Source organism: Pinus tabuliformis, chromosome 4_2, assembly GCF_031772625.1.
Source record: "Pinus tabuliformis cultivar Carrire ecotype Pingquan chromosome 4_2, CPIR1, whole genome shotgun sequence".
NCBI lineage: Eukaryota > Viridiplantae > Streptophyta > Pinopsida > Pinales > Pinaceae > Pinus > Pinus tabuliformis.
The window spans coordinates 321,041,232-321,054,147 of NC_142304.1; the positions used below are offsets into that span (position 1 = coordinate 321,041,232).

At 43.5% G+C, this 12,916-nt stretch overlaps 1 protein-coding gene across 1 annotated transcript; it reads left to right on the forward strand.

The window, feature by feature from the left end:
• The first annotated feature begins 8,502 nt into the window (after positions 1 to 8,502).
• On the forward strand, positions 8,503 to 12,534 carry LOC149169251 (uncharacterized). The gene is made up of 2 exons (XM_089425131.1): positions 8,503 to 9,809; positions 10,332 to 12,534. The coding sequence occupies exons 1-2, from the start codon at positions 8,503 to 8,505 to the stop codon at positions 12,532 to 12,534; spliced, it is 3,510 nt and encodes a 1,169-aa protein (XP_089281257.1).
• The last annotated feature ends 382 nt before the right edge of the window (positions 12,535 to 12,916 follow it).

The window sequence follows — 12,916 nt, forward strand, 5'->3', positions numbered from 1 at the left end:
GGAGAGGGAAAAGATATTCAAAATGGTTAAATATATTTATTTAGAAATAACTAACAAATAAAATGATTTATTAATTATTTCGCAAGAATTAAGAATGGTGTGAAATTGAAATAATTATTAATTAGTGTTTTAACAATTATTCCAACAATAGAATTAATGAATAATAAATAAATAATGATTTATTTAATTATTCCTAGGTGATTTAGTCAAATGTGACAAGGAATAATTATCAAATAATGATTTAATAATTATTCCTAGAGACAATTAAATAAATAATGATTTATTCAGTTATTCTCATGAGGTTTTTTTAATTTTAACCATAAATAATCTAATAAAATTGGTTTACTAAATTATTTCCCATGGTGAAAGTGATTTTACTATGGTAAAATTAATCCTACATGGTGTATTTTAATCCACCTAGTTAAAAAGCTAGGTGATCATTTTTGGTGATAACATATTTCCCTCCAACGTATGAGTGTTATGAGAAAACTATATGATTGAAATACATTGTAGGTTACACTTTCACAAGACACTAAAGGGGAGTCAGAGAGAGAGAGAGAAAGATACCATTGAAGCAATGAAAAGAAGGACAAAGGAATGGAGGGGTGAGACCTACTAAACTGATATAAGTCTATTATTTTGGAATACATGATCTCAAATGAAGCGGGGGAGGCATACCCATACCCACTGAGATAACTGAGTGCAAATAATAATGATGAGACCAACAATGTGGGACTAAGCTACAAAGTACATGATACATGATATGTTGACATTAATGGGCCAAAAAATAATACAATGAATTCCATATATATAATGTGCCTGGATAAATAGATGTTAGGACTGTATACAATAACATTTGAGTGCATGATACATAATGACCCTCAAGCTAACATGGTGATGGGGGAACACAACCAAAGAAGCCTTGTTGAACATGAAAGGTCTTTGAAGATCTGAATGGATCATCTGAAGGAGACGTGCATGTTGTGGGCATGACAAGCGCTGAAACCGAACCCATCAAATCTACGGAATTGTAACTAAGCCTGGATCAATATCTATAGACATATGGGCATGTGGGGGGATACCTGAAGGGACACCCCCTCATGAGGTTTGGAACATCTCACACACATCTGAGAATCACTAGTACAATCGTCTGGATCCTCAGACCAACAACTGTATGATTCTCAATCATGTGATAATGAGCTAGCATTGAGCATGCAAGAAACAACCAAGTCAAAGGGAAATGATGATTCCCTTTGCTTGGTCTGAGGTACCTAACAATAATTAAGGCTGGAACCAAGGTACACTGCCCTCTAGAACAAACTTTTGGAGTAAATGTGCTGAAGTTGATGTAAGAGGGCTCATCAGAGTTAAGGCAATGAGGAATCCTCAACAAAGGCACAAGGGATCATAGTAAAGTGACTGATGGACTGACACCAGGGATGATGATGGAAGGAAACAAGATGAGTGGTGGACTAACGACTTCCCTTTTCAGAGCATAATATGCATGGTTTACCTGGCAGTGACTAACTCGATTCCAGAGGGGATGGTCAATTACTCAGACAAGGGATTTTCAAAGACGAAGCAGTGTAGTTGGAGACCAAATATGAGCATGATGGGATGAAAATGACACAAATATGTATGGAACATTGTAACTGGACTCAAGGGGACTCAAAACAGACTCCATAGATGCAAGGGTGACTCATCTCTGATGCTTTGAACAAGGGTGACTCAATGATGCTGCCACATGGGGGAGGCCCGGAGGGGACCATAAAAACATGAGTAGATGATGGTTACTCATGACAAAATCGACACACGAGTCAATGAGTGTAGAGGTAAAGTGGTACCAAAGTACAGGTGGCTCAAATGAAGAAATTGGATTTTAATAGGCGGTAAAGTGAGACCTTGTGGAAAAAATGGATTCTTGGTGAAGTGTCAAATTATCAAAAGCAAAGGGAGACCCATTAGATAACTCAGTGAGATATTTGCAACAATGCTGAAGGTTTGTTAAACCGAGATACAATTTGGCCGCAATGGTCGATGAAGAAACTAGGGATTTTCCTATAAAAAGGCTTCTTGCCCCAAAATCCAATTCATTTGCATAGTGAGTTGTTGGAGAATTTGGAGAGGAGGATAAGGCCATAAATCTTATGGATATTGTAGTCGACAATCCAATCATTGAAATCTAGATCTACGAGTTGGATATAGGTGGCCTAACCTTACTCATCAATTTCAGTGGATTAGAATTTCAGATTAGGGCTGCAACTCACTGAGGGAAACCTTTGCTCTTCCTCATGGTTGGAACACACCTTTTGGGACCCTATTCTGCAATTTGGAATGCAAAAATAGGGCCAATAAATGCGTCCAATGAAGTTTTTCAGGTAAATATTGTGTTCTGGGATGAGAGGAAAATCATGATGGGGGGTCTATGTTGAGATGAAGCTTTGAACCAAAAGTGTATGCCTTTGACTCTGAACTGACAAAACATAATGGTGTGTTGTAGGTATGGAAGAGCTAAAGGTGTCATGACAAGAATGAGATTTTGAAACTTTTCGTATTGAGATTCAGGGGAACCAAGTAGCCAGAGGGGTTTTGACATGACATGGGGTGTTGAAGTTCTTGGAGAACACATTGATGAGGGTTGGTGAACCCTTCTATCTAGGATTCTGAGCTATTGGGATCTAGTTCAGGAGGCCTTTGTAGTATAGGGGTAGAGGATCGAGATCACTATCTAGGACATATACTTTTTGACAGGATTGCCCCCCCGGGGGTGGTGGGGGAGATACATCTAGTGTTGCCTCATGGGAGGCACATAGGGGAGTTTTTGGATTGTCATTATGTACCAGGTGTTCGTGCAAAGGGAACAACCATCCATATTAGTGACTTAGAGAGACTCGAGACATGAGCTATAGCCCCAACAGTGGTGCAAATTGTGGGTAGCCATGCCTGCTATATCACATCACTGGGGGATACATGATGCTTGTGGAGAGTGTATTTATAGGGACCTACTATGGGTGAGACCAGATGATGTTTTTGTTGTTGGAAGGATAGTTGAGTCTACTTAGGCGATGAAAAATGGCAACTGCTCATTTGGGATAGTTGTATGCTCATTCTTCTTTGAGAAGATCCATACCACCCAACCACATGTACAAATCCATGATGGGGGCCTGCAAGATCCCAGGATGCGTCACTAGGGGAAACTACTATAATGAGGTGGAGGGGGAGTTAGACGGGTGTTCCAACATGAATTTTTTTCACATTGAGACTAGATGCAAATGTACGTAGATGACTATCCATATAGTGGAATGAACGATCAGGGAGTTCCTGATGTACCACTTCCACTAGGACGAGCATGGGGTTGAGATGGTAAGTGAAAGTTGCTATATATTTGGTGCATTGAAAGTTTAGGAAATATACATATGTGGTACTAAATTCCAAACTTGTGATATGAAAATATAGTACCGGTGAAGCTGACAGGATATATAGGGCAAGCTGCAGTGCTTGGGGCCGCAGATCAGGGTGATTTGACATCATAGTATAGATTAGGTGGTGATGATCTACTAGAGGATCTGCGATATAGGTTCGACGTGCTATTAACCAGAGTGATAGAGTACAAATGACATGAGTTAGAATATCGATATATGGATGAGTGTACTAGTCTTCCTTTAGAATAGCGAGGTATCATGAGGCACATAGCTATGGCCAATTAAGCAGTTCGAGACTTATGGGCTGGTGGGATGGAGCCATTGGCTCGGGAGCCTCCAAATGATAGTGATTAGGCATAGGGACATGTGGGTCCCCATTTTTGTTTTTTTGTAACATGCTATGGGCATGTCAGATGTATTTAGAGTAGTGGACTCCAAACACTATATGTTGGATATTATGATACATAATATGGTTATGCATCTTTTGTGACGATTGTGGTTCGCCATTTGTTTATGCTATGGATGTCTTCTTTTATATGCATGTGATAAATGCCAATATAGAATGTTATTTGCAATGGTATATACAAAGTGATTTTGTGCTCTAGGAACATGAATGAATGTAATGGATTCAAATTCATGTGCCAAAAGTTTAACTTGTAGATATTTTCTAAATAGGACAGGATTACACACATGATAAACGTTGTTAAATTGCATGACAAGTAGCAAGGAATCAAGACAAACATGAAGGTGAAGGATGTGATGATCAAGGGCATCAGCTAAAAAACCTATCACAACATCATATTTGGCCTAGTTATTGGTGGCAAATCCAATGCAGATGTCGTTGGAGTGGACTAATGAATGCAAGGGGGTGAAAATGGCCCAAGCTGATGAGTCTAGATTCTTAGAGAAGCGACTCGCACCATCGACATAATCAATATGAGATGTGGATGATGGATCCATCTGAAATATGCAAGAATACAACAAATGAGATGATGGGGGACGCAAGCTACCTAAATGCAAGAAAAAAGGAAAAGATACACGCATTTCAATAGTAAATTCTATGGGTAAAATTTCTTGAGGTAGAGTGTATTGTGAGGGTTAGGAAGGATTTCTCCTTGTGGACCCTCTAAAGGTATGCCCATTTGCCCAAACACTTAGTTATGATGTAAGGACATAGCCATATTGGTTCAAACTTCCTATGCCCTAAGACATCATGGGCTTGGTCATAGATGAGAACAAGGTCACCTTCATGAAAGGTACGAGGGTGGACCTTTTGGTCTTATTGAGGTTTGGTGTGATTTTTGGCCACTTCAATTATTTGAAATGTAACACAACAATATTCATTGGCACGCTCAAGCATGATAATTAATTGTTCTAAGGGTTGGATGTATGGTAGGAGTTCGACAACAAGGTGGAGGGAGGGGATTTCACACTCAATTGGTAAGAGTTACTCCTCTATGAAAATAAGGTGGAAGGGAGTGAACCCAATGGAGGTTTTAATATAGGTCCTATAGGCCCACAAAGTAGGGAATATCATAAGATGCCAGTAGGTCTTGTGTTTATTCACCGTCCGTTGAAGCATAATTTTAAGGATTTTGTTGACAAATTAAACTTGGCGATTGCCTTGGGGGTAGTAAAACGATGAATATTTTTGTTTGAAGCCCAACACAGAGGATAGATCACGCCAGATCTCATCTTCAAAGTGTCGGCCATGGTTAGAGACCAATTGTTTCAGAACTCCAAATCAAGCGATAACATGGTTAAAGAAAAAGAGGGATGCAGTAGCTGTGGTGTTATTGAATGTGGGCATGGCTTCAGCCCATTTGGTGAAATAGTTGATGGCCATGATAATATACTTATGGTTATTAGCAGATGGGGGTCGACACTCAATAAATTCAATAGCCCATTTACATAAGGGACCACCTACGATGATAGGATGGAGGGGAGAAGGTGGAGCTTGCACCTTAGAGGTGTATAATTGAAAATTGGGACGATGTTTGACTTCCCTAATGCAATCACTAAAGGGATAAGGCCAAAAATAACTGGCGCACAAGATTTTCTGGGTAGTGGCCATTTCAGAGAGGTGACCACCACAAGCATTGCCGTGGAAGGAATTGAGAACTTGCTTTGCTTCAACGTGTTTGAGACAACAACAAAGGAAAATGTTGACACTGCGATGATAAAGATCATCACCAATGAAGGGATAACGAGGGCCTTGATGTAGAATACACTGTCAATCATCATGAGGTAGATGAGGGAAAATTTATAGGTTCACAGATAGGTAAGGATGTCTCCATACCAAGGATCATCTAAGGTAATGGCGAACAAGTGTTTATTTGGAAGGTCATCATTTATGACGGATTATGAGCACTAGTAGGAAATTCATAAATGAATTCAACAAGGGTTAAACCTTTCTTATTATTGGGTGTGACAAATTCAAGATCAAATTCTTGAAGGATAACAATCTAACATGCGTACTTCCCGTTGATGATCCACTGACTCAACATGAAGTCCATGGGGTTGGAATTGGTCACAACTTTGGTGGTATGCGTAAGGATATAATGATGAAGCTTTTGAACATAGAACACAACAACCAACACCAATGTTTCTTCATGTGAATAAGATACTGGGGGATTGTTAAGGTTCTTACTGACATAATAGATAACATGCTCATTCCTGGCACCATATTCTTGGATTAGGACCCCAACGATTGAATAGGTGGATGCAAAGATATACAAGATGAAATCCCTCTCAAATTTAGGTGGACTGATCAAGGGAGAAGAAGTGAGAGCACATTTGAGGGCATCAAAATACTGTTGAGCTTGGTCATCCCAAACAAATGGAATGTTAGATCGAAGGAGTCTAAGAAACCCATGCGCAGTGGTGGCATAGTCAGGGACAAACCTACGAAGAAAGTTGGATTTTCCTTGGAGGCTTTGCAACTAGCAAAGGGTACGAGGAGGAGGAAGTTCGAGAATGGCTTGAAATTTGAGAGGGTCAAGAGTGATACTATCTTTGGACACAATGAAGCCCAAAATTCAGTCGGTCGGAACACAAAAAACACACTTAAGGGGGTTAAGGTGAATGCTAGAACAAAAAGGGAGAGGGTATGGGTAAGAGGAGGGATGGGCTCGCGAAAAGGACAGGGCTAGGGTTTCATGCGCAACTCCTGCGGTTCATAGGGCATCGATCTCGACGGTTCGTAGGGCATAGGGTTCGATAGCTCCGCGACGGACATCTGCTGCGGTCACGATTCTGCACTCCTACAGTTGCAGTTCCTCCATCGGAATCTTCGCCTGTCCCTTTCAGTTACCGACATTGTAACAGTTATGGATAACTGGGAGAATGAAGAGGTGGATTATTCGGCGGACCCCTCGCCGGAGAATATTATTTTCGGGGTTCCTCATTTTACCTCTCGCCCTCAGCTTCCCCATTCTGCATCCGCTTCCATTCTGGCGCATCAACCTTTTCCGGATCTCGTTCCATCATCTGCAGAAGTTTTTCCTCCTTTATCTCCGCCTTTCGAGGTTCCTCCACTTTCGCCTGGGTCCCTACAATTCCTGGCATCCCATACTCCCCCATCGCCTGCTTTTGACCCTCTGGCGTCCATCCCTTCGGTGCCTCACCCCCCGCAGACATCTACTCCTGCGTCTCATCCATCTGCCTCAGGTATCCGCCCTTCCGGATGCTTTGAGACGCCTGCGGTTTCTACCCTCCCCTCAAACCCTTCTCCCCGGGAAGGTATCACTAATCCCCTGGTGGATCATCCGTCGGCCCCCCGATCCGGATCTAAAAAGGTTAAGTGTGTCAGATCGACGGCAAGAGACATCTCCATCAAATTCGACGAAGAAAAGCCTCTAGGCGACTATATGGACATTGCGAACACCGTGTTGGTAGGGCACGTCAGGGGTCGATCATACTTGAGGCAGAGACTCAATCTTTGGGTGAAAGAGATCTGGGGTGGAGTCCTTTTCGATCTTCCAGAGGTCCATGTCCTCCCCAGAGGATGGTTCTCTCTTAAATTCTCCAAGGTCAGTCAAACAAACCTCGTTTTGGGCCGATATTGGCATATTGAAATGGCCCAGGTCCTTCTCAAGTGCTGGAATCCCCTCTTCGATCCAGAACGCGAACAGCTCGGTGCCGAACCAATCTGGGTGAGACTTCCAGGTCTACCAATTCCATTCTGGGACGAAGAAGTCTTTATTAGGGTTGGCAATGCCCTAGGGACATATTTGGATTACGATCGCACTTATGTGGAATCTGGGAATCGAACACTTGCACGGATCTTGGTTCATCTGGACACTCGAGAGGGACTCGAGGAACATATCACGCTTCAGTGGGGTAGGTGCATTCGTGTTCAGTTGTTGGACTATGAAGGGGTACCCTTCCGTTGCAGACGATGCCACAAAGTGGGACACCTCGCGAAGGACTGTCCACTCAACAAGAAAGCTGCAGATTCGGTGAAAGGCACCCCGGTGACTACCAGGACGGCATCCCCCATCATATCTCGCCCTCCTTCTGCTGGACCAGCCCCTTCGGCCTCTCCACCTGCGGATGATGCTGGGATCCGGAGATCCTCGCCACCAAGGACTAGGGCTCGTTCGGCGGCAGAAGCGGGTATGATCTCTGTTTCTTTTCTCCCTACTGTGCATTCGTCTTTTGATGATTATCATGCCTCTGGTCCAGCTGCTCATATATCCATGATTCCCTGCACATTATCATCTCCTCTTGCATGCACTGATCCTATTATCTCTACTTCATCTCCCGAGTCTTTCTCCTCCCCGTGCCCATCCTCCCCTCCTCACCCTTATTTCCTTCGGTCTCGGAATCCATCAAAAGAGCAGACAGTCGGTCACTCGGGTCTGGGCATTGTCATACCGGAGGGGGCATCACTACATACCAGAGGGAGAAAATCACATCTTTCTAAAGCCATCAAACAGGCTGGGGCGGAGGTGGTCTCTGGCTGACAAGCGACCATTGACGGGGTTCTTAGAGCAGGACACACGCCGAGAGGTGTTCCCCCATGAAGTGTCTTTCTTTTAATTGTAGAGGACTGGCTAGTTCCTCCAAAAAACTAGCCATGAAGCGGCTCATTGATACTGAGCCTATCGACATTATCATGCTACAAGAAACCCTATGCTCTGCTGATCAAATTATTCGTGTCATGCAAGCATTGGTCCCAGGATGGAGTTTTTTTGCAAATGATGCTGTGGGACGATCTGGGGGTCTTGCCATTGGATTAAACCCTCGGTCCATAAATCCTATATCTACCTGGGGAGGTGCAGGGTTCATTGGATTGGATTTCTTCTCGGCTGATCTTGGCATGGATCTCAGGATTGTCAATATATATGCTCCATGCTCCCAGAGAGAATCATTCTGGCGGAATACTCTTCAGCTCCCCCTGCTGAATGAAGACCATGTTATCATAGGAGGAGATCTCAATTTCTCTCTGGGTTTCAGGGAATCATGGGGCACTGAGGCTCAAATTGACGCTATCATGGATTTTATGACTAATCTTCTGGAGCAATCAGATTTCTCGGATATTCCTTTGCAGCGACTCCTTCCTACATGGCGGAATCGAAGGGTGGGGGATGCTGCACTTGCCCGCAGACTCGACAGATTTCTGTTAAAGGGCCCTCTTCTTCAGCATCTGCATCTCTTCAGACAATGGGTTGGCTCGGGGGGAATATCGGATCACAATCCTATATACCTGGAGATTCAGGGTCCTACCAAGAAGCCCAAGGCACCCTTCAAATTTAATTCCTCTTGGCTGAAGGATCCGGACTATATTCAGCTAATAAAGGATCACTGGGCCTCTCATCCCATCAATGACTCTGTCCCTCTTGCCAAAGGTTTCTGTAGGAACCTTTCTGATATCAAACACATTACTATCAAGTGGGCAAGGGAGAAATTGGAACGTGAAACAGCACAGCTCTCCCATATTGAAGCGGACTTATGTTCACTCACCGATGACAGAGGACAAGGATTCATGACTGCTGCAGACAAATGTAGGCTTATTGATCTTGAGAATCAAAAAGCCAAGATTCTCAAAGAGAGAGAGGAATCCATTAGATTAAGGAGCCGAGCTTTATGGATTCAAGCTGGGGATGACAACACAAAGTTTTTCCATAACTTTGCAAAGTCCAGGAAGGTATCTAATACTATCTGGAAGCTCCCTACCCCGGATGGAGAAATAGCGGACAATTTTAATAAGCTCGCTCACCTGGGCATCACTCATTTCAGGAACCTCTACAAGAGTCCACGAGAAGAAAACTTACTGGATATTATCAATGTAGCTAACCACTTTCCGAGATTTGTGGAGGAAGGAGATGTGGAGACCTTAACTGACCCGGTCACTGCCGAGGAACTGGAAGGAGTTCTGAAATGGTTCAAAAAAGACAAAAGCCCGGGGCCGGACGGATGGACCATCGAATTCTACACAGCTTTCTTCGATGTTTTGGGTCAGGACTTACTACAGGTGGTTGAAGAAAGCAGGACTTCTGGATATTTATATCATGCCATAAACTCTACCTTCATCGCTCTCATCCCCAAATCTGACTCCCCAGCATCCTTTGATGATTACAGACCCATCTCTTTGTGTAACTGCCTCTATAAAATCATCTCGAAGACCATTGCAAATCGTCTTAGACCGATTCTCTCCTGGTCCATTGCCCGTCAGCAATTTGCTTTTCTCGATTCTAGACAGATCCATGAGGCCATTGGACTCGCACAAGAAGCCCTCCATTCCATCTGGTCGAAGAACTTAAAAGCCATCCTCCTCAAAATCGATCTGTCAAAAGCTTTTGACCGTGTCAGCTGGCTCTATCTCAAAATGATCCTCATCCATCTGGGTTTCCCTCATGCATACATTTCTTGGATCATGGTCTGCATTACCACTCCATCTTTCAGTATTCTTATCAATGGTTCGGCCACAGATTTTTTCCATTCGGAGAGGGGTCTGAGACAGGGGTGTCCTCTATCGCCCCTTCTCTTCCTATTGGTCATGGAAGGTCTCAGCCGCCTCATGGAAGCGGCCAAGCGATCTGGAGACATAGGGGGCCTCCGCATAACTGATCTATGCTATCTCACTCATTTACTCTTTGTGGATGATGTTCTTATACTTCTCAATGGCAGTATTCGTGACACTCGATCTTTCTCAAAGATCCTTCTTCTTTTTTCCTCTGCCACGGGTATGATGACAAACCAGTTGAAATCAACCATTACCTGTGCACGCACATCTATACAGGAGACCCAGACTGGCCTTCAAGCATTTCCTTACTCGGTCCACCCCCTGGATAGAGGTCTTAAATATTTGGGTTTCAATCTGAAACCTACTTGTCAAAGGATTGCTGACTGGGTCTGGTTGGTGGCCAAATTGGAAAAAAGACTCACAGGATGGAGCTTTAGATATCTCTCCAGGGCTGGTAGACTGGTGCTCATCAAGTCTGTTTTAGAAGCCACCCCGGTGTTCTGGATGGCCCTAGCCTGGATACCCAGGAACATCCTGGGGCGGCTACAACAGTTATGCAACCGATACCTCTGGAATGGGAGTCAGGATAAAAGAGTATTTGCTTGGATCGGATGGAAGAAAATCTCATTGCCCAAAAAATGGGGAGGATGGGGACTAAAGGAACTGCCTGAATTTGCAAAAGCACTGGCCGCCAAGATGGGGTGGACTCTGCTTACTGGTCAAAATCTCTGGACACAGGTAGTCTATTTTAAATACATTTGGCCTCATAATATTATGGATTGGGCCCGTTTCCCTACTTGGTCAACAATGGGATGCTCATCGGTTTGGAAGGCTTTGATTCAATCCCTTCCTCTCATCCGGAATAATCTTGCTTGGCGCATTAATGATGGATTGACGGGCAGAATTGGTTTGGACCCTTGGATTAACTGTGGGGGTAGACATATCCTTAATCCAGATCTTATTATGCACCTTCAGGCCCGGGATATACGACATTTTGCACAGATCGCAGACCAACAGCGCACTGATATTTTTTCCCAGGCCTGGAAATCCGCTCAGCAATTGGATCTCCCGCTACAATGGCATCAGGAATGGGATCGCTATACTGAATCATTGACTGAATCTCACATTCGGATAAAACAAGGACCGGATGAACTTATCTGGTGCATTGCTGACCATGGTATATATGCGCCAAAATTTGGATACACTGCTCTCATTTCTCACAGAATGCCTGAAGCGTTACAGTCATGGTGGCAATCCATTTGGAAGCTCAAGGCACCTCCACGAACCAAGCTTTTCCTCTGGTGTGCACTAAACGGCAATGTACCCACAGGGGATCATCTCACTCGCAGAGCCATTTTTGGCCCATCATGGTGTATCTTCTGTAAAAATGCATCGGAGACTCAGGATCATATTTTCCTCCTATGCCCTGTCATCCTCAATCTTTGGAACAACATCTGTAATCTATTGGGTATCGCAGCCAATTGGAAAGGGATCGATATTAAGAGTGCTTGGGATACTTGGTCACAATGTCATCCGGGCACTAAATTACAAAACCTTCCGCCTGTGGCTACTTGGCATATATGGCTTGCTCGAAATCGGGCTATATTTGAAGATCGTCTGATATCATGGAACCGGGTTGAGGCCACCATCATTGCTGCATATCATGAGTTACCAGACCCTCCTCCCCCGAGACCGAGATCCATACAGCCCATGCCCAATATTGATAGAACCATCCCGTGGGCATTCTTCGACAGAGCAGCTAATCAGGATGGATGTGGCGGGGGTTTTGTATTGCACATAAATGAACGCCATCGATACCTCGCTAAAATAGGCTTTGGCAATGGATCAAATAATTTCGCTGAGCTCTCCGCTGTCCACAATCTACTACAATTTGCATTATCCCTTCATCATACAAGAATCAATATTTTTGGGGACTCATTGGTGGTTGTTAATTGGATTAACAATATCACTACTTGTCATACACACACTCTCAGCAATTTATTACATGATACTCACATTCTCAAAGCTGCTTTTAACCATTGCACATGTTTACATATTTACAGAGAGCATAACAGCGAGGCTGACAAATTATCCAAAGAGGCCTCGTTACTTCCCAGAGGCGAGAGGATAATAGTGGAATAGAATGGAGCAGAGGAGTATCAATTTTACCAGAGGCCATTCATCGATCAAAGAGAACAAAGGGACAACAGTCCCAACAGCTGATGGTCAATGGCGTTTTTGCTTTTTGTTATTAGACATATATAGAACATGGATATTATGTTTATTACCAGAGTCCTCTTTCGGACAATAGATAGAATGCACAGTCAGATGAATGTACACAGAACAGTCTGCTTATACTTACAGAACAACACCTTGATGGGGTGACTTTTGTATGAACAATCCAGTAATGCCTCGGCATCTGCTTTATGTAATTTTCAAACATTAATGAAAGTTACTGATTTTTCCAGTGGAAAAAAAGGTGAATGCTATACTTGTGATATCGAAGGAAGATGGTACACAAATC